This window comes from Sciurus carolinensis, chromosome 7, assembly GCF_902686445.1.
Source record: "Sciurus carolinensis chromosome 7, mSciCar1.2, whole genome shotgun sequence".
Lineage (NCBI taxonomy): Eukaryota > Metazoa > Chordata > Mammalia > Rodentia > Sciuridae > Sciurus > Sciurus carolinensis.
In genome coordinates this window covers 65,474,660-65,497,026 of record NC_062219.1, presented here as the reverse complement: position 1 = coordinate 65,497,026, position 22,367 = coordinate 65,474,660, and the positions used below count along the sequence as shown (strand labels likewise).

At 32.8% G+C, this 22,367-nt stretch overlaps 1 protein-coding gene across 2 annotated transcripts in view; it reads right to left on the bottom strand.

The window, feature by feature from the left end:
• The window catches only part of Mms22l (MMS22 like, DNA repair protein), a 129,837-nt gene that overhangs the window by 68,293 nt on the left and 39,177 nt on the right, over positions 1 to 22,367 (bottom strand). For both annotated transcript variants that reach the window (XM_047557872.1, XM_047557873.1), the window contains 2 exons: positions 20,408 to 20,631; positions 19,559 to 20,068 (listed from right to left, as the gene is read on the bottom strand). In XM_047557872.1, the coding sequence (XP_047413828.1) occupies positions 19,559 to 20,068; positions 20,408 to 20,631 (734 nt within the window). The remainder of the gene's footprint in view (positions 1 to 19,558; positions 20,069 to 20,407; positions 20,632 to 22,367) is intronic.

The window sequence follows — 22,367 nt, the reverse complement described above, 5'->3', positions numbered from 1 at the left end:
TCAGAAAGTCAAGGGTTGACTGTTTTCATACGTGGAAGCCAGAGAAAAATTAGAAAGAATTAAAAAAAAGTAGAGAGGGGTGTGACAAAAATAGAGGTAAAATAAGAGGAACAGAGAAGGAGATTGAGGAGGTGGGGGGGGGACAGAAAAGGGGAGGAAAAGTGAAACGATTAGACAAAATTATGGTATTTATATATATCACAGTGCAAACAGATATACACAAAAGTAATCTTTTATGTATATCTATCTACAAAGTACCAATTAAGAATACATGGATAAATAAACAGAAGGAATACCACCAGAGAAAAGGAAGGGAAATAGGAGAAGGGAGGAGGGGAAAGAAAGAAGAGGCACCAGGTACTGAAATGGAACAAATTAAATTCCATGTATGTATGATTATGTCAAAATGATCACAACTATTGTGTATGCACTAAAAATAGCATTAAAAAGTCTTAGTAAGGAAAAGATGAGAAGACATAATCAAATAAAATGTTGATTTCTATTATTTTAAAAAAGGTATTTCCGGACTGGGGAAATAGCTCAGTTGGTAGAGTGCTTGCCTTGCAAACAAGGCCCTGGGTTCAATCACCAGCATCAAAAAAAAAAAAAAAAAAAAAGAAGGTATTTCCTATATGTCATTCTATTTTGTATTTTTATTTTATGCATGCTACATAAAATGGATAAAATGAGCTTTACCTAAGTAGAAGACAAATTAAGTCCATCTGAGGAAAATTCAGTTCCATCATGCAGTATAAATCACATTTTCATTTTATGTATCAACTTTAATATAAAGAAAATTTACTTAAAATATTAAAACACTCAATATATAATTAATACAATTAGAAAGACTGAAATAACCTAATCCAATCATTTATCTTTCAGATGAAAGAACTGAGATATGAAAACTGGCCTGAGGTCCCACAGAGTTAGGGGCTGAATTAGGTATAAAAGGATCTTTCTATTACTTCAATTTGCTTCTTTATATAAATGTAATTTATCCTTGAACCAGTGGCCTCTATCCTAAAATAAATGTAAATACCATATTACTGAATACTCAATCAGGTAAAGAAAGTATTTAATAATATATAGGACCATAGAAGAACATGAACCGGGAGCAATTTTAACCTGTTTCCTTCACTTCGAATCTTTATGTTAAATGTTACACAAAAAAAAATAGGACCTGAAAGAAATATCAGTGTAAATGAAGGTTTGTCTAACGTCTAAACTAAATGTCATAAAAAAAGAGTAAGAGATGATGTATATGTATACAAAAATTTAATCGCACTTCACAGAAGAAGATGTACAAGTAATCACCAGATATATGAAAAAATGTTCAACATCCCTAGTAATAAGGGAAATGCAAATCAAAACTACCCTAAGATTTCATCTCACCCCAATTAGAATGGCGATTATCAAGAATACAAGCAACAATAGGTGTTGGCGAGGATGTGGTGAAAAAGGAACACTCATACATTGCTGGTGGGGTTGCAAATTAGTGCAACCACTCTGGAAAGCAGTGTGGAGATTCCTCAGAAAGCTTGGAATGGAAACACCATTTGACCCAGCTATCCCACTCCTTGGCCTATACCCAAAGGACTTAAAATCAGCATACTACAGAGATACAGCCACATCAATGTTCATTGCTGCTCAATTCACCATAGCCAGATTGTGGAACCAACCTAGATGCCCTTCAGTTGATGAATGGATAAAGAAACTGTGGCATATTTATACAATGGAATATTACTCCGCAATGAAGAATGATAAAATTATGGCATTTGTAGGCAAATGGTCGAAATTGGAGAATATCATGCTAAGTGAGATAAGCCAATCTCAAAAAACTAAAGGACGAATGATCTCGCTGATAAGCGGATGAGGACATATAATGGGGGGTGGGAGGGGCTAGCATTAGGTTTAGGGTTAGGTTTAGAGTTAGGCTAAGGAGAGCAGTAAGAATGAAGGAAAGAAGGACTGTGTAGAGGGAAAAGAGGGGTGGGAGGGGTGGGAGGGGTGGGAGGGGTGGGGGGGAGGGGAAAAATATAATAAACATCATTACCCTATGTAAACGTAAAAAAAATAAAATAAAAAAAAAAAAAAAAATTTAATCGGACTCCTTCTGTCCCAATCACTAATTCCAATGGGAATAAACATACCCACTTGTCTAAACGACTTTAAATCTTTAATAATAAAGTTCATGGTGTCTCATTTCCAGATGAGAAGTTTTGGAAATCATATTAAAATAAAGATATAACTCCTTTGAGTATATATGGAAATAACGAAAAGATTGAACCTTGTTTATTATCTAAATGAGGCAAAATAAACTTGCTGTCTGAGAAAGTAGTAATATTATGTTATAGCCCATCACAAAATTTCTACTGTAAGATATTTCTGGAATGGCTGAACCATTAGCTTGACCCAATATAAGAAATTTCTTATATTTTGAAGACTGCCTACCATTTCACATGAGTGGTCTTTGGAATATAAGAAGTTCTACATATCAAATTGAACTAATGGTCCAACTATTTTAGAATTCAAAAAGAAGGATGATGAAGATACCAATGTTTGGAGTCATTAAATAGATGCTTTTATTAATCCGCAAATTCTATGACTGTAGGACATATTTTTATGTACATCAGAATACTTACTAACAATTCCAAGACACAAGTATATAAGAAATATGCCAAATTACATTGGAATTCCTTTTGGGAAACCAAAAGGCAAAAACTATTAACTGTTCCATGTGGGTGAGATAATTTTGAGAGTGTAAGATTTATATACATAAAACCTTTCAAGATTTTATATATCAAAAAATGCAAAATACAATTGAGTATGGTGGCTGTATATATAAAATACAAATTTTGAATAGGACCACTATATTTCAAACATATATGATATATACAAAGTTGATGTAATTAATATATATGCTTTGGCAAATTGACATTAAAACACAACATAGGTTACTTAGAGATCATCAGAAAAATAATTCTTCTGGGTTATAAAAAGCATTACATAATGAAATTGCTTTACTCTCCTCTGTAAGCAGATTTTTGTTTTTAAACTTTCTTACATTTTCCAGAGCAAGCTCCCCCAGCTTGCCATCACTATAGTTCAATCTGGAACAGTGGTAAGTTGTACCACTGTCTTCCTGTTCCTTCATTTTTCTGTGCTGGACACTCCATTTCCTGAACTCAAAGTATTTCTTGATCTTGGCTTAATCCTACACTTCCTTGATATACACTTCCTCTAATAATATGTCTCAAAAGCATAAAGTGAAAATTAAGAAAATAAGTTGCTCAGTGTAGGCAATATTTCTGGTCCAGTGGTGTTTATATACTTTTTCAAAAGCATAAAGAATGCTATATTGGTTTTGAATTGTTTTTTCATATTGAAATATCCAAGTACACCATCCTCAAAAGAGTAAGAATTTATATTTAAAAAAAAAAAAAAGAACATTAAAGTGTTAGAGAATGGAAATAGAAGAAAAACAAACAGGTCAGAAGAAATGTGAAAAAGTATATCAACAACAAAGTGCTATAATAATAATTCACTAAAGATTTTTTTTCACTAAAGATTTTCAATACATGGACAAGTAGCTAAGTTAATTATTTTTATCATTAATGAAATATGTGGAAGATGTCAGAAAACAATTTTAAAAACTTTCTGAACAGCAATCTACATAAGCACATGCTTCTATAGACTTGTAATACTCCTTTCTAATATGTACCACCAATCAACTATGTGATATAGCACACCTGACTTACTGCCACACAATCACATCCTTTATTTATATGGAGTGATTCAGAGAAAATTGTGTGATACAGAGTTTTAAGAATGGTTTGTTCAATATTTGTCTATTATTCTATCAATCAGCATCTTTCATTATTCGTTTATGTCTGCCTCACTATGCTGTGGGGCACCTGAGACTAGCAGTTTGATTTTATACATCTCTGCTTTCTCTGATATCAACCCCAAGTCTGCCATAGCAGGTACTTGATGGGCACTCAAAAAACAGTGTGTTGACTGAAAAATAGTCATTTCTGTTTCATACCAAAGCACAAAATTAACAAAGCAAAATTCTCTCTTACACCCTAAGAAATATAAACAGAGAGATGTGAACTATAGGTAATTTATGCATTTATTTAAAGCATAAATAGTATTCTATTGAAGGAATATCACAGAAGTGATTCAGAATGGAACTCTAAAAAACTTAACTCAGAGTGGGAAACTCTAAAAATTACTTATAATATGTGTTCTTTCATTTCACTTCTCTGAAATCAATGGACAAACAGTAATGATAATAAAACAATGATCATTTGGTATTCTGTTAGACCCTTGATAGGTATTATCTGTCCCCCTTTTATTGTGTGTAGCTGGGATCTTACCTAGGGTAAGGTCTTATACATACTAAGCCAGGCTCACTCCACCACTGAGCCACATCCTCAGCCCCAGGTATTATCTCTTTTATTCTTCAAACCAACTCTACAATAGTTAGGTATAAACATTTTACAGATTAGGAAAATTGAAGTTCAAAGCAGTTATATAACTTACTGAAGATTTTTAAAAGTCTCAGAGATAGAATTCAAACTCACATTTGCAAGCTTTTGAAAAATAAAGCAATGCTATTTTCCACTATAAGCAAAAGACTATTCTAGCATTAACTGACTGGAGTTTGGAAATATACTTCACTGGCTTTGACACTGGATATATTAATAACTTGCAATCTTGAATTGTAGTTAAAATCCTGTTAAATAAGCTAAATCCAAATTTTCAGGCAACTAGGATCTTGAAAACTCAGGTACCAGAACCTGAGTTAAAAACAATGGATAGCTCCTGAATGTTCACTGGGTTAAGAAAGTGAAAGTTGATACAATGAAATATGATGTGTATCCTTAAACAATGTATGGGTGTATATGTGTTTCTGATATCTTTTTTAGGGTAAAAAGTAAAGTCGTAGAAATGTCCATAGTATAATTCTAATTTTGATTCTCTCCTCTCCTTCAAAGGAAAAGAGATGGTGAAGAAATCAGTGGTATAAAAGGAGAAATAACAGCAGTTTAGAAGAATGTTTTCCTAAGTATTAACAGTGGATGCCTTTGTGGAACAGAGGTTTAGAAACAGAATGACTTTGATTTTCTATAATACAATTCTATATTATTTACATTTTTTTGCAAAGATACATAAATTTTGGTAATAAGAATATAAAAGAAAAGCATTAGAAACTCTCTAGAGCTTTCAAGTGCCTTAGAAGTTATATTAAAAACATTATTATTTGATATTTGATATTTATAGAAAGAAAAAAATGCTTAAAGTCACCTAACCTGGCAAGGGCAGAATAAAATTAATTCTAAGAAATGAAAGTTAATTTATAAACCCTTTTTCTTTTTTTTAACCATAGACTCCATAGCTTAATATTTGTTATTTTAACAGATCAAATTACATTTTATTATTAAAAAAAAGATGAGAAAATAAAAACATCTTTTCTAGTCTAAAATTTTCTAGGTAAAAATGTTCTTTTGTAGGATGTATATAGTTACTTATGTAAGCAATATGCTTAAACCTTGAATATAATTAAACTATGGCTCCCATATCATTTTTTAGAATTACAGCTAAGTTTTTATATTTTAAATCGAATTATTCAAACAATGCTTTTTACATATAACCAGCGAAATCTGTGAAAATCAAAACCTCCTTTACAGTGTTAGGCCTATCACCCTTGGATTTGTGCAGCAGTTACATAAGACCAGAGAACCTGCCCAGACAGAAGCACATCCACAACAGCTTCCCATAATGGTAAAAACTAAACAAAGCATTAAATTTCACAAATGAGAAATGGTCAAGTAAACCACGGTATATCCATATAATGGAATATTATGAAGACACCAAAAATATTGTAAATGTTATTGATATGGAAAGTTGGTAATATAGGAAGGAAACAAAAAAAAGGCCGAATAGCATTTAATCTCATTTTGGGTTAAAAAATGTGTGAATAGGAAAGGTATGAAAGATTATAACATAAAATATCAAGAGCAGTTCTCTCAGCATAAGTAACTTTTAAAAAATTCATCTACATTTAACAATAGAAATATACAAGGAGTCTAATGCTGATTTTTAAAAAATAATATTATAGTTTTAGGAACCAAATGAAACAAGGAGGTCTTATATTGTAGGATTTTGCTGATTTTTGCTTTTTCAAACCATTTGATTTGTAAGAGAAACATCTGTCTTCCACCCAACCTCCACCCTAAGGGAGTGATTTATGCAGCATAAACTACATAATTGGGGACTTCTTTTTTACTTTGTATCTTTATCAGGTGCATTTCAAACTGTGCTGACACTATGGTTGGTAGTCTATTGTTAGATTCTGAAGATAAGCTGTTAGTAAAGTGCTGTTAGTGATAAAAATACATAATTGAGAGATCAACCCACCCACCTGAGGCCCCCTGGAAGGACAATATTGCATGAAGGGTATACAGGGGTTTCTTGCCCTCAGTTGTTTCACTTTATAAATGGATTAACCCTTGTTGCTCCAGAAGATTTTTGAACAACCAATACCCTTTTACTGATGCCTTTTACCCAGTTTAATATTAAGTATGCTCAAAAATACCTGCCCCTGTCATTTTTGCATTCTTCCACCAGCAGATTTTCACCACCAAAGCGACTCATATTCTTGGAAACCAAGAGAGGAGACTCTTTTCTTCATTGTATTTTACTGGTTTACAGGAAAACTGCCAGTAGGAGGCAGCAATGACTGGCTGTGGCAACAGCAGTGGCTCTACTTTGCACAGTAGTTAGCTGCTGGCTTCATTCTTCTGTCATTATATAAGCAAGATGACACTGTTCTCTAATCCAGCCAAAGCTGATAAGTACCATCAACCTGTCACTTCCTACATTTCAAATTCTAACATCACAGCATCAAAGAGTTTTTACATTTCGATTTCTTTCGCTGGCAGCAGCCGGTAGCCTCTCATTCTCCCACGGTGTTCTAATGCTGCATTTGCACACCGGGGTTACTCCCAGACTGAATAGCAGGTCATCCCCTGCTCACTGAGCTCATCTGTGGCCCATGTGCTAGGCAATTTAGATCCAATCAGCCCTTATTTAGCTCAAGAGTAATGAGCAGCATAGTGACACAGACTTAAGCCTGACCCTCAGGACACTGCTCATCAAGCAGTAAAACTGTGACAAAATCATTCATCTTCCACCCGCTGGCAAGAAATAATACTCGCACTCACTGTATTACTTTTCAAGATAAAAAAAAAAAAAGTCCTGAATTTTCATGATGTGAGACATTAATTTGCAGAAAGCTGAATTCCCTTAAACCCCCCTGTTGCTATGAGCTCACCAGGGGGAAATAGGCCTTAGGAGACTGAAATGGAATAAAGAAAATTGCTCCAGCTTTCTTTTCATTTTAAATAAGCCTTAAATCTGACAAGAGATATCCTAAAGAGAGAAAAATATATATCTTGTAAGGTAAAGAAAAAACAATTGAAATTAAGAGTTTCTGATGCTCATTTCACTCCTTGTTTGTTCTCAATTTTGTTAAAATATAAGTAAATAAAATTTGAAAAAGAACAATTACCTTTCTGCACAAGGCAAATGGGGAAAGGTAAGGTTGTTCTTTATAGACAATATGGTGGCAAAAGTAAATTTGTGTCATAAACAAAAGTATACTCTAATGTTTTCTACAAAGCACATGTTGAAGAAAATAGCTTTAGGGTAATACCAGAAGATGGTGAGGACAGTTAGGGATATTTTAAAACTATAATAAATTGACTGTGGTGCATTCTGAGATTTTATTAATCAAAAATAATTAATTATGGTAATAATTAAGAGATTGGTTTCCTTCCCTCACTGACATGTCACATCATTAAAAACCAAACATAACCTCAAGGTATTGTATTATACTTGTTGGACATAAATGCTTAAATTTTATTTGCTTTCTCTGAATATTTCTCTTTTATGACCCAAAGTCACAAGGCCAGTTCATCTCATTAAATTTCTTTAGATTTGGTCTCTTTACTTAGGTCACAATTTCAGGTGTTTTTACCTATTTTATAGTTGGAGAAGAGTTAACTTTAGCAAACCTGTCACAGGAGAGATTTATCAGCCTTCAGTATATTTATTATGGCAACATGTCTTTGGTTTAAGAGACAGCACTGTGTGGTGCCATGAAAGAGCACAGGAGTGAGGCCTTCCTACAAGTTCATTGCTGAATCTCATCTACAGCTTCAAAGATCTGGGTGGTCTAAAACCTGTAGTGAACCATAGGGTTCAGACAAGGAACCACAGCAGCATAAATAAGATTGGGAAGAGTAGCTTTCACCTCACTCCAACATCTTTTGATTTGTTACCATTTGCTAAAGAGAAATATTCCAGTGCTTGGTACAGAAAATAATCATGACACTTCTACTCCCTAACAACTGAGTTGAGTCACTTTCACAAGAATGAAGTGTTTTCTTTATAAAGTATATTTCTTTTGTTCCTGTCCTTTTATCCAATGTTCTTCACCCCAAATTCTGTTTCAGTGTTCTTTCTCAATTCTTTTCTTCCTTCTTTTTCCTATATAATCATGAAAGGTAAGTTTTCCTAGATTTTATGACAGAAAAATCAAATTTTTGGTAACTTGAAAATTTGGTAACAATTAACAATCAAAAAATATATAAAGGCCCATTCACCAACTTCTTGAAAGTAGGAGTAATCTTGAAAAAAGGAATCTAATATAAAGATCCATTCAACCACTTATAAAATTTTTATAATTGTTAGAAATTGGGCTTTGATATTAAACATGAACTAGTTTATAACTGGACAGTATAAGACCAAGGGCACAGCAAATGCAAAATTACTGAAGAGTAATAAGGGTGGGGAAAATCCATGGACCACTTGGGATCTTTTCTTTGTACCCAGTATTCTGAATTTCATATATGGGTCCTGCTGTGAGTCTATTTCCTTACATTATGATAGTATCACTCAATAGGCCCTTTCAATGCAGAATTTCAGTTCTGGGAAATTTTCTTAAATTATTTCACTATTTCCTTCACTCTATTTTCTCAGTTCCCTTTTCCAAATACCTTGCTTTCAATTTAATCTCAATACAGACAACCTCTACTGTTAGATTCCTCAGAAGGTTCCTGTGGATCAGCCTCATTGGAGTGGGTCTCCAGTCTTCCAAAAGCAAGGTAAAAGCTCAAAGGCCCACATGTTGCATGTGGTTCCATATTTCAGTAGAATAGTCTGGATACTAACTATTGGATTGGAAAAATAAAACTTAAGTAGGTACACTGGGTTTTGCATTTTAATAACACCAAACACTTTTCCATTAATGGGCAAGAATGGATCTCCTAATATACTCTGGAGGTGTCCTCTGCTCAGGAGATAATAAGCAGAGAGATGAAATTTATATTAAACATTAAGTCCATATCCTGACTGCACAAATACTGTTATCTACTATGATGTGGACACTGATGGAATGTTTGTATAAGCAGATAATATTTAGGAATAAATATAAACCATTACCAAGTAATACTGATGATTGAAACAGTAAAATATGGAATGTTAAAAAAAAAAGGTGAGGGTTTGAATAAACACCTAGGTTTCTCCTTTCTATTTTCTTCGTCTTTCATATAATAAATACATGAGTGTATACATACAGACTTAATTTGATTGAATCACTGATATATCTCAAGTGCCTATAATAATGCCCGCTATCCTAAAAAGCACTGAAAATTATTTGTTGAATTTATTCTTTTTGCATGAGTACATCCTCTGCAGAACATAATTACAACACAAAGTAGAAAGCAATAAAGAACATACAGAGTTAAAAGTATTAATTGAGATTAAGATTGGAGACACATGGACAAGCATACATTTCAGAGAAGCTTGGAATGAAGGATAATATTGTTCTCATAAAAAGTGAAACAAGGGCTGGGGATATAGCTCAGTTGGTAAGGTTCTTGCCACATATGCACAAGGCCCTGGGTTCAATCCCTAGCACCACAAAAAAAAAAAAAAAAAAAAAAAAAAAAAGTGAAACAAGATTAACACAAAATCACCATGTATAGAATCTATTAAAAGTTTATTATGGTCCATGTTTGGAATAGGTACTGCTGTTCAACAATTTTTCGGTTCTCCACTACAGCAGCCACTGGCTATTGGGGACATAATATTACTACTAGTGCAATGAAATGGAAATTTTGTTTATATACGTGAATTTAAATGATCTCACATAACTAGTGACTACCCTATTGGATTACAGAAATCTAAGTAGATGTTCTCAGAAATGCTATGAGGTAGGTATTTTACAAAGATACAGCTGAAACTTAGAAAAGCTTAAATTCCTAAGATTGCACTATTAGTAAGTAGGGGAAGGGTGACTGGAACACAGGTTAATTGACCCTAAACTCCAGCTGCACTTTGACAGTAGGAACTACAGGGCATTTCTAGGATTTTAAGAAGCAGAGGCAAAAGGCACAAGTTGCTGCACATAGAAGTCTAGTGCCTAGAATCCTGGCTCCACCACTCCTCAGCTTTTGACTAAGATCAAGTGTAGAGTCCTCGCCTCCACCCACACACACACACCATACAAAGTTCTTAGATTCTGTCTTCAGCTCTCATCTACTTATTACCAACTTCTGAAATCAGCTTTCTGGTTCCTCAAACCACTAAGCAGGTTTCTTATTCCCCCAATCTCTGACACCCCATCTCTCTGCCTACTATGACTAGCACTGACCATTTCTAACTTTTGATTTTAACAGTTAACTTTCATACCTGGATTGAACTCTTTTCTAAATGCCTTTTGCATGATGTCAGCTTATTCAGTCCTCAAGTCCAGCTGGCTATGCTTTGGCCTGCATCCTCAATTCGTTTTGACAGGAAAATAAAAGTAACAGTAAGAAAGACTTGGAAATTTCTTGAAAACTAGTAGTGCTATCCAAACTAAAACTATCGAAAGTAAAAGGGAATAAGAAGAAAACGTTGCAAATTTAGGTAAAGCCAGATTATGGATAGCTTTGAATATCTTAATAAAATATGTGTATAGAATGATAGATTCAGACGTGTTCTCCAAGAAGAAAAACGAGTCAAGAAAGTATGAAATGAGCACACGCAGCAAAGAACAAATAAACAGGGCTTGATCAAAATTTTAAAATTTTGTGCTACAAAAGGCAACAGTAAGAAAGTGAATCCCCAAAACAGAAGAAAATATTTATTGATCATATATACATTGTGGGGCTTGTATCTAGAATACATAAAAACTTTTGGTAATTAAAAAAAAAAAACAAATAAGCCAACATAAAAATGGGCAAAAGATCTGAATAGATATTTCTCTAAAGAAGACATAATGGACAATAAGTGTACGAAAAATATGTCCACATTATTAGCTACCAAAGAACTACACATCAAAAACACAGAGATACCATACCTCATACACACCAGGATCATTACAATCAAAAAGACACTTAGCAATAAGGATGTAGAGACACTGCAATTCTCACATACTACAGGTGGAATGTAAAATGGTACAGTCTATGAAAACAGCCTGGCATTTCCTCAAAAAATATGCCCCAGCATTTTCACTCCGAGATATAAAAATATGAAAAGTAAAAATGTCTACACAAAACATGTACAGGCATATTCATAGTAACATTACTCACTATAGGCAAAAAGTAGAAACCCATGTGTCCAGCAATTGATGAACAGGCAAATAAAATGTGGCATATCAATATGATGGAGTATTATTTGACAGTAAAAAGGAATGGAGTACTGGTACATGCTGTAAACTCAGATGAATCTGGAAAACATTATTTAGGTGAAAGAGATTAGTCACAAAATATGACGTTCTGTATAATTCTATTTAAATGGAAGGTCCAGAATATGTAAATCAGAAGAAACAGAAAGTAGTGACTGTAAAAGATGTGGTACTGGGTGTGAAAAAAACGGTGAGTGACTGCTAATGGGTATAGTGTTTAACTTGGAGATGAGGAAGTGTTTTAAAATTGTGATGCCTTTGTAACTCTGAATATAATAAAACCAGTTAATTGTAAGTTACGTGGATTACATCTTAATAAAGCTAGTAAATAAAACATAAGATATATGAACTATCTCAATAAAGCTGTTGAAGAAAATGAGACGGTTTGAGAAGGAAAGGCACTGAAGGCAAAGAGACTGAGGAAAGTTTTATAATGTTCTACACAACAGAGGTAATGACAGCTGTGAGAATAAAAAAGAATGATGAAATGGGTCTCCCAAAGAAGACATTTAAAAAAAAAAAAATCAAGACAGTCGACAAATGTTATAATTGTCTTACTTAAAAATTTACTTCTTTTTCTATAGCAGCTCTTAGCAATGGTGAAACCCAAATTTCAACAGGCCCATTATAACGAGGAAATGCTCATGTTCCCTACCATCCCGATTTTTTTTTAATTTCAATTTTTTTTATTGTGGTAAATTATATATAGCATAAAATTTTCCTTCCTAACCATTTTTTAAAGTGTACGTTGTAGTGACTTTAAATACATTCACATTGTCGTGCAGTCGTAACATCACCACCATCTCTCCACCAACTCTTTGATCTTGCAAAATTAATGAGACTCTACCCATTAAGCACATTACCTCTACTCCCCTCACCCCCAGTCCTCCAAATCTCCATTCTACTTTCTGTCTCTGAATCTGACTACTCTAGGTACCTCATGTAAATGGTAGAATCCTGATTTTGTTCTTAAAAACTATGACTCATTAAGCATTAAAAAAAAAAAAATATATATATATATATATATATATATTATAATGGCAGTGTGACAGGAATGAGCAAAGAACCATTCAAGATACACAAATCCATTGAAAGTGTCAAACATAAAGTGTATGATAAATGATTATAAGATAGGTTATTTTAAAAATCATAGTAAGGATAACGGTAGCATTAACCAACATTTATCAAATGCTTACTAACCACCTTCATATTTATTATCACATTTAATCTTTAAAATAGCCCAGTGCAGTAGACACTATTATTATCACTTAACCAATAAAGATTTAGACATATAAATTTTTTCTTAATATTTTAAACAAATCACTTTAAGCTTATTCAGAAAGAGCTCATATCTGGATAGCAGAACTAGAGACTAAATAAATGAACCAAATATTAATTCCCATAGATGAAAAAGAAGACACTGTTTTAGCAAAATACAAAAAAAAAGTTAACAAACACTACCAAGCTAAATAGCAAGTAGTATATATTACTGCATGAACTTAAAACGCGCATGAAATGCACTACTCAAAATTATAGCCTAGTGAAGAATAACTAAGGTCAAAATATTATTCATAGAATACATGTAAATAGTTGTAAAACACATGAAACATCTAATAATATAAAAAACCTTTCTCTTTATATTTTATTCATTCCTGAAATACTGATTAATACTACATTCCCTTAGGGATATACCTAAGTTTTCTCTGAAGTAATCAAGGCTTGCATGGCAGATGGATAATTCTTAGTATGCGACATTATCTCTACCTTGTTTTTCAAATAAAAATTGGTGACTTATTTTTCCAAGGAATTTACTCATGTGCCTCCCCCCAAATTACTAGACCACTGCCTCCAAATTTGCACTGAGTATTTCTTCTTGGTGGCACTGGGGAGTGAACCCATGGGTCTGCTACCTCTGAGGCACATCCCTAGTCCTTATGATTTTAATTATTTAGACAGGGTCTCCTTAAACTACCAAGGTTGGTCCTACTTTGTGAACCTCCTGCCTCAGCCTCCCAAGTTGCCTGGATTACAAGTGTGCACCACCATACCCAGCTGCATGGACTTTTTATGATGAAATAGCACGTGCATTTTGGGCAAACGGGAATATACAAAGCAAACCATGGAAATAACACATTTGATTATTTTAAAAATGACATCGTTTCAAATTTGTAGTAAACTATTTTTCAAATAAAGATCTATAACCCATTTGTACTAACACTCAAAACAAAAGGAAGAAAAAAACTTTCAGGCTGTAGAGTATCTGTTCTATTTTTCCTTAAATATCATGTAAATTATTTGGAATTCAGCAGATCCTCCAGAGAACAGTTGTTCTTGTACTTCCTCCTTTGCTACCTACCGACTCTTCCACTGAAGGAAGGACAAAAGAAAAATCTTTGTTTAGAATAAATGCTACTATGCCAATAAAGCTACTGAGCATAGAAAATTTGAACGGAATAATACACAGATGTTTTGTGCATGTGTGCATGCACAAACACAAATTTCTCAAATACCGAAACAGATATGTAACAAACATGTGATCCTCTAACCTCATAGGAAAAGAAAAAAAGGGATTTAAAAATATGTGTACTTTGAATTCTGGGAAAAGAGCCTTAATCTTATTTAAGGAGTTGTACTTCAATATAGCATCTCAAAAAAAAAAAAAAAAAAAAGTACTCACCCCCTCTGAACTATGCCTTAGTCTCAACATCTAGCATTTTAGCCTAGTTCTCAACTACATTTAGACTTCTTTGAAACTAGGCTCTTGTTTAATACAAAATAGGATGTCAGTTGATCAATATCCATTTGGCTTAAATTCATAAGTCCACAACCTCCCTTAAGTGTTAGAACAAACAGGTACAAAGACTAAAAATTTATTGTTTCTTTTTAAACTCCAAATGATATTTGCAAATGCCAAAAGGCATTTTAAAATCACTCACCCTTACGTTGGTAAAAATGAAAAAGGGAGATGGGGGGAGGGAGGATCTCATGAGGCCTTATATGTCAAGTTTTTGCCCAGAGCTAATTTTCATAGCTGTGTTATAAAACCCTGAAAATAGAGGTTTATAATGGAAATGCTGACAGACCCTTAACTATAGCAGCATGAATGGATATAATTAAAGAAAAGCTTTTGGCTAAACCTACCTCCACAAATGAAAGACTGCCATTTTTATATTAACCTCAAATAACAGCAAGTGAGAACCAGAAATGTGATTCCAGAAGGTAATGTGAAATGTTAAAGATGACTGCTAAAACTACTTGACATTCGAAGTTTTAAACGCAGAGGCATTTAGTTAACATAACCAAGTCAGTATTTTCATAATGCTACTTAATCAGCAATAAAGAATGCTCTGGTGAGCCATCAGCTCCAGTTAGCAGAAAGTGGCATATGAAGTTATTATTTCTTAACAGCCTAGAGGGAGCTGCTTCTCCTCCCTTTAATCAGTGATCTTAGTTCCTTCCCACCTATAATTTCTCTGTCATACAGTTATAAAACTATTACCCAGTTCAACACACACACACACACACACACACACACACACTCCCTGCACACACATTTATGCAAGGTCTGGTACCTTATTCCCACCTGATTTTGAAAACAGAAGAGATTGCTAAAGTAAAGTATTTCATTCTTTTCCTTGGCAGGGATGCAGCCAGGAATAAATATCATCAATCTATGTAATGTATCTTCCCTACCTAAACCAAAATTCAAAGAATCTAGCTCAGTTCTCAACTTAAAAAAAAAAAAAAAAAAAGGCTTTAATTTTTAACTATTCAAAATGTTTTTGCCTTTACCATTGTATTAAGAGTATACAGCATACTTAAAAGATGACTATGAAAAGATCTTCAATGAAGATCTAGATTTTGGATTAAGAAATTAGGAACATACCTCTGTGATCAAATACCTAAAGAACTTTTTCTTATTTGTTTCCTCTCATCCCTTCCTTTTTTCTTTATATTATTTATTAATTTTTTGAGGTATAAGAGTAGAATTTATTCAAGGGTGCACCCACAGGCCAAGAGGGCACACAAGGTTTTCCCTCCTTCTTTCTTTTCGAGGTAAACAATTCTGCATGATTTCTGGATCTTTCCCCTAAAGACTTCAAACAAAACCCTAGTCAGTTTTGGTCATATCTGCCTTAGAGACTATTAAGTCTCTAAGACTCTATTAAGTCTCTCAAGACTATTAAGTTTGGCAAAATTTCCAAATTTTCAAAATCTACCCATTACCAAATTTATTTATAAATAATTTAATTTATATTATCATGATTTATCCTCAAGTTCTCACTGCTTGTCAGGTATATCAGTCTCACTGAAGATCTGTGTGCAAATTACTATGCAAGCCCCAGAAATAAAGGATGAAAGTGCTTAAAGTATGACAGCATTAATGAAAACTTGTATGTTGCTGCATCCCTCTTATTTACATATTGACTTCGTACTTCTCTTTGCTTTATAATTTTGGCAATATAAGTTGTAGATGATTTGGTATTCTTTTTTACAGCAATTTGTTTCAATCATGGTTTAAGAGTATAAAACAAAACCAAAACTACACATTTGTACAAGGCACCAAATGTTAACAATATAAACATTGGTTTCTTTTTTCATAGGCTAGTTCAGAAGATCAGCAGTACTATCATCCCTTGATCAAGAGACTAGCAAAAACACAGAACAATTTAGATCCAGTTAAGAAACTCATAAATGTAAAACATTTTGTATTGCAACAAGTGAAATTTAGATGGTTGCAATGGTGCTAATAAATCAAAGACAAATTATTACAAACTGTGGCTTGCCTCCACATCTCAATCCATTTTTCCAACTGATTCATTAATAGGAATCTGCAAAATCCTAAAATCAAAGTAATCAAAAGTCCCTTATCAATAAGCAACTATCTTTTTTTAATAAGCACTTTAAGGTAAAAGCACTCAGAAATATATGAACAGTAGTAATAGTTTCAGGTCTGCATATAGTTTGCAGACTTCACTCGTGCAATTAGTTCCAATTTATAAAAAGTGTAGTGATAGGATTAGTGTGGGTTTATTTACTTACAAACTATTAGAAGACAACAACATAAGAAGGCAGCAATTGTGTAATGGGTTAGAGTTTGAATGCCAACCCTGAAATTTAACTGTTATTTTGGTTAAGCTACAAAGTCTCCAATTTTTCACTCTTTAAAAAATCTATAAATTAGGAATGAAAGTGTTAATGAAGAAAGGAGACAGTATTTTTAAAATGTAAATCTTTCAGGAACATAAGAATTTTTCTGGTGTTTCTAGTTACTACTTTTGAAGAATTACCAAGAAAAGTTCCAGTTAGGAGCTTTACAACAAACCAAAGTCAATAAACAAACATGAAAAAGAGAAAAAAAAATCATCTTTTTTTTTGTTTGTTTGTTTTCTTTGTATTTGTTTTTAAAGCCTCTCTCATCTTCAAAACAGGTCTCATTCTCCTATTAGTTTCAACTAACATTTTTAACAGACTAATATTTTTTATTTTGGAATGCATTTTTGCTAAGTACACTCTACACAATGATGACAAAAAGAAAATGGAGGCTATTTCACACATTATCACAAACAGTACAAACTGATACAAATTCTTTTTGTAGCAAGTTTGGTAATATTCATTCACATTTAAAATGCACACATACCAATTCATTCTTAGGATTAATCTACACATACTTCCACACATACACAGAGATGCATATAAAGATATTAAATAAAAATGTGTTACTACAAAACAAAATGGTAAACGATAATATAAATTCCACTATTGGGAACTGGTTAAATAAAGTTTGGTACAGCTATACAGTGAAATAATAAGCATTCATTAAAAAGAATTAGGTAGGTCTCCATGAACTAACATAAAAAGCTGTATGGAAATGTGAATGTTAAGCTATTAAAAAAAAAAAAAAGAGTTTCTGAAGAAAGAGCATCTGTTTTAAACATACGAATAATAAGGGGAAATGTCTGGAAGGTTCTACAAGAAATTATTTTACTTCTGTGAGGGTACTACTAGCACAGTATTTTTCAAACTCAGCCCTTCTGATAATTCTTTGGCAGCATTTCTAACCTCTATCCACTAAACACCAGTGGTACCCACCTAGTTGTAACAACTAAAAATATCTCCAGGCATTGTCAAGTGTCCCCTGAGGGTCAAACTCATCCCCAGTTGAGAACCAATGAACTAGAAAATGAAGAAATAAAGGTGGAAGAGAAAATTTTGTCACTTTATACTCTTTTGTAAAAAAAATCATTTAACCATGAATATATATTATATTAATAATGTAAAAAAATTTTTAACAAAAATAAAAAAGATTGCCCAGAATTCTTAACTAAAAAATTAAAATTAAAAGTGTAGGATATCAATCTTTGTTTAAAAGCCATGTAAGAACAAAATATAATTGTTGAGAAGGATTAAAAGAAACTTACCCATCATCAATGGAAAAGGTAGAAAAGTGGTAGATTCTGCCACTGTTTTCATGATTGCTTCTTATCTAGATACACATAATGCTACCTTCCTTTCTTATTCCTATGCTCCTAAATCTTTTGGAAACTAGTTGCTCAACACCAGGACGGTTTACACCAGCTTCCTCCTCTTCCTTCTTATTTTGTATATTAGAAAAATAGACAAACCAAAACAGAATGAGAAATGTGGAAATTTCTCATTTGCTTAGGAAGCACAGGGAAATGTTACTATTTATTAAAAAAAAAAAAAAAGATAATAAGATTAGTATTTGGGCAAAGAATATGACAAAAAAATGCTGCCAGATGAAGAACAAACATATTTCAGGAAAAAGATCCAGAATTAGTATTTTTTTTCTTCTGAAACTGGTTATTAGTTACTTATTCATCTATCCTCCTATCCAAAACTTTGAGGCATTTAGGATTCTTGCTTTAATATTTTTACAATGGGGAGCCAAGCAGTAATCACTAAGAACTCTAGTTAGGTCTTTACAACTTAAACTGATGAAAACAGATGAATATAAAACTACCTAAAACCTAACAAGCAGTGAAAACTTGAGGAAAATAATAAATTGTTAGTAATAAATAAATTTGGTAGATTTGAAAATTTGGAAATTTTGCCAAACTCAATAGTCTAAAAACAGATGTTACTTTTGTAATGTGATATTAGGAGAGGAAGCAGTCATTAATTTCAGACATGGCTTTAAATAAAATCCTATATACAACTTCTATATGACTTTTCAGTGGCAGTGAATGACTACACTAAGTAACACATATCTGCATAATTTAGGTGCATCTGAAAATACTAAGGTTGGTATAGATCATTGGTGTTAAAATAAACTTACATTAATTTCAAAACAAATGGATTCAGCAGGAAGAATTTGAGGATACAACTTTATAGCAAAAATTTAAAGAAACTTACTTTTTTTTTTTTTTTTTTTTTTTTTAAATGGTACAGTTTCCCTTATGGGCACAGAATTACATACACTTCAATGTTTCAATAAATGCCACCTCAGATTTGAGTCATGGTCTTGCTTAGATTATCGATAACATACTTCTCAGTAATTATATTATTTTCCAAGAAGCACTTGGGGAAGAAAGGTCTAATAGTATGATTCTACAATTATATCAGAGCTGCTCTGAATTTAGTTTTGCATCTTATGTTTGCATAAGAGCTTTCTTTTTAAGAACTACTATTTGAAAAAAGTTTGAAAATTAATGATTTCTACCAATGTAGCAGTAAAACAAATATTTCCTTTTATATTTGGTTTGTAAGTACATTAAAGGAGAACTTTAATATAAAAATCAACACAGTGATGGTATCAAACAGGTCAATCAATTAGTACATTGCAGGAAAACATACCTGATTCTGGCCAGAACAGCTTGTAGAAAGCTGAACACTGTCCTAAGTTCAGATTCTCGACAGGCTCTTAGAAGCATACTAAATCCATCATTAAGCAGTTTTTCATGGGAGGGACACAAGTGATAGCTGGTCTCAAATACTTCTTGAACACCATCAATGTAGATAGAAAGAAGTGTCCAGAGAGTATGTCTCTGTATCATTTCATCATTCTTAGATACCAAGAATGCCTTTGCTTTTTCTCGAAACTCACAGGAAAATTTCTCAGCCAAAACACCAATGTCTAGATTTTTCTGAGCATACATTAAGAGAAATGCCATCTGACCCTTCCAAATGAGGGCTCTCTGAGATTTTATAAAGGTAGGCTTGAGGAAATTGAGGAGGTCTAATACGTGACTTGCTACATCTTCTACCTCTGCAACGGCTGCTAACAGTAGAAAAAGGTTGAAAAAGTTCTGTAGACCAACTTCCGTTAATTCTTCCATTCTTTTTTGATGGAATTTAGAATAAATTCTGTAAAACACAAATAAGCTGCTTTAATAAAATTATTTCATTCACAAAAATTTATCATTTAAAGTAAACTTTCTATCAATAGACATAACAGTCTCATTACAGATTTAAAAAAAAAAAAAAGAAACTGAAACCCTCTTCAAGTTATGGATTTTAAGTTTGTTCCTCGGTATTACAAATTGGCAGGATTGAATGTTCCACATTTTGTTGTCTTATGTTAAGAAAAACATTTTAAATGTGAAAAAGGAATCTAACCACAAGTTAATGTTAAAAAAATACCAATAATAACACTCTCCAAAAATATCAGTAAACATTCCTGACAAAGAAAGATACTGCACACACCTTCCTTTGACTTGTTTCCATGGATGAAGGCCATTGTTCTTCATTGCTTTCTTAACAACTTTTGCCAAAATGCAAAGAAAAATGGTATAACTACTGCTGGATTTATATAGGTCGGGATCTTGTTTATCACAACAGCAAGTCTTCACCATTTCAAGCATAGATAAAGGTGACTTGTTATTAACAAGGCCTTTCAAAGGAAGCCAAGAAATACTGAAGGAACTATTCTAAAAGTAAAAAAAAAAAAAGAGAGATAAGTATTAGTTTCTTAGTGCATTAAATGGAAAGCTAAAATTCCAATTAGCTCCTTAAATGTTTACATTAGCTTAAGCAAAAAAACTACATTTTTATTACAATACCACTATCATATAACTCCCCCCTCCCCCCCCCAAAAAAATTCCATAAAAGCAGAGAAAATCAAGGGTGTTCAAATTTTGGATTATCCCCCAAATGTGTTTTTAACAATTGGTTTGTCCAAATTAGGATACAAACAAGGCCTACAGAGTATATGGATTTTTATAATCTTTAACACAAATTCCCCAATGTTTTTGTTGGACCATTCATTTTTTACATCAGGAAAATTGTTGGACAGAATTTCCTTTTCTGGATTTAACTGCTTCTATCTGCCTCGTGTCACTTGTTTTTTTTATATTTATCTTTTCTATAAAATGGCAGTGGTATCTAAAAGCTTAATTATTCATGTTAAATTTTTTGGCAAGAATCTTTCATTGGTAGTACCAAGTGCTCCTATTGCATTTAGTAAAGATGCACATATATTCTGAATTTTTGTGATGAGGATGTCAGTCTGATCTACTGATTTTAGTTATCCCCGCCATTTAATGGTTTTAGTAGTCACTGATGACTTGGTCAGAATATAGTCTTTACTTTCCTGTACTTACAGTTTTCAAAATGAGGAGTACCATACTTTCCAGAATAATTTTTAAAAGTATTGTGAACTTGGGGACTAAAACATCAACTATGTTTGTAGTCATTATTTTTTCTTATGCTCAAATTTTCACTTTTTGGTCAATGGGAGTTCCTTCAAATTGACTATGTCCTTTTGACATGACTCTAACTTAACTTTGATACTTTCTATGATTTCTTGTGTCACAAAATACTCCGAACTCATCTTGTATATCTTTTGCCTTGGTCATTTCTCCAACTGTCCTAATATTATGCTTCAGAGAAAGATATTTTTCTCGTTTTTACTAAGCTCCATTATATACAAACCCGAATTAGTCATTTTACTGGTAATTCTTCCATTATCATTTTCTATCTTAATAGATAAGTTCACTATACAAAAACCCAAAATCCCAAATTTCCTCTTCTTTCAAAACACAAGCAATTGGATCTTTTAACTTAATCTTTAAACTTTTATCTTCCAAATTCATCCTCCCCTTTTAAAATTAATTCTATTTTAATTCTCGGCCACAGTATTATCTCATACAACTACAACAGACTAAATCATGTGTACCCAATTCATTTATAAAAACTTTCTCAAATACATAACCTAATATGTCACATCCTTGCTTTCCAATGTCTCCTGAAAAAATAAGAACTCAAATGTACATTATCTACAATCCTTCATAGTCTATCAGTCTACCAAAACTACCATCTTAATTCTTCTTATCTCCTTTCTTTCTCCATTGTCACTCCAGGCCTATCATTCAGAACTATAAACATGATAGGAATAGACTTTGTTCTTCCATATCTTCATGTATTTATCCATATTGTTCCTTCAGCCTAGATGATCTTTTTCTTCTGTAGTTGGAAAATTCTACTCATCCCCATGGCCAACTTAAAATAGGTGATCTGTGATAAGAACTACTTAGGTGCTATGATGGTATCTTATTCAGGATAGCAGTATCTATTCAATGTATCACAAGCAATCAGTTGTTATTAGAAAACTTAAAAATGAGGATTAGAAAAAAATATTTCTGCTATAATTTTAGCCACTTTGTTT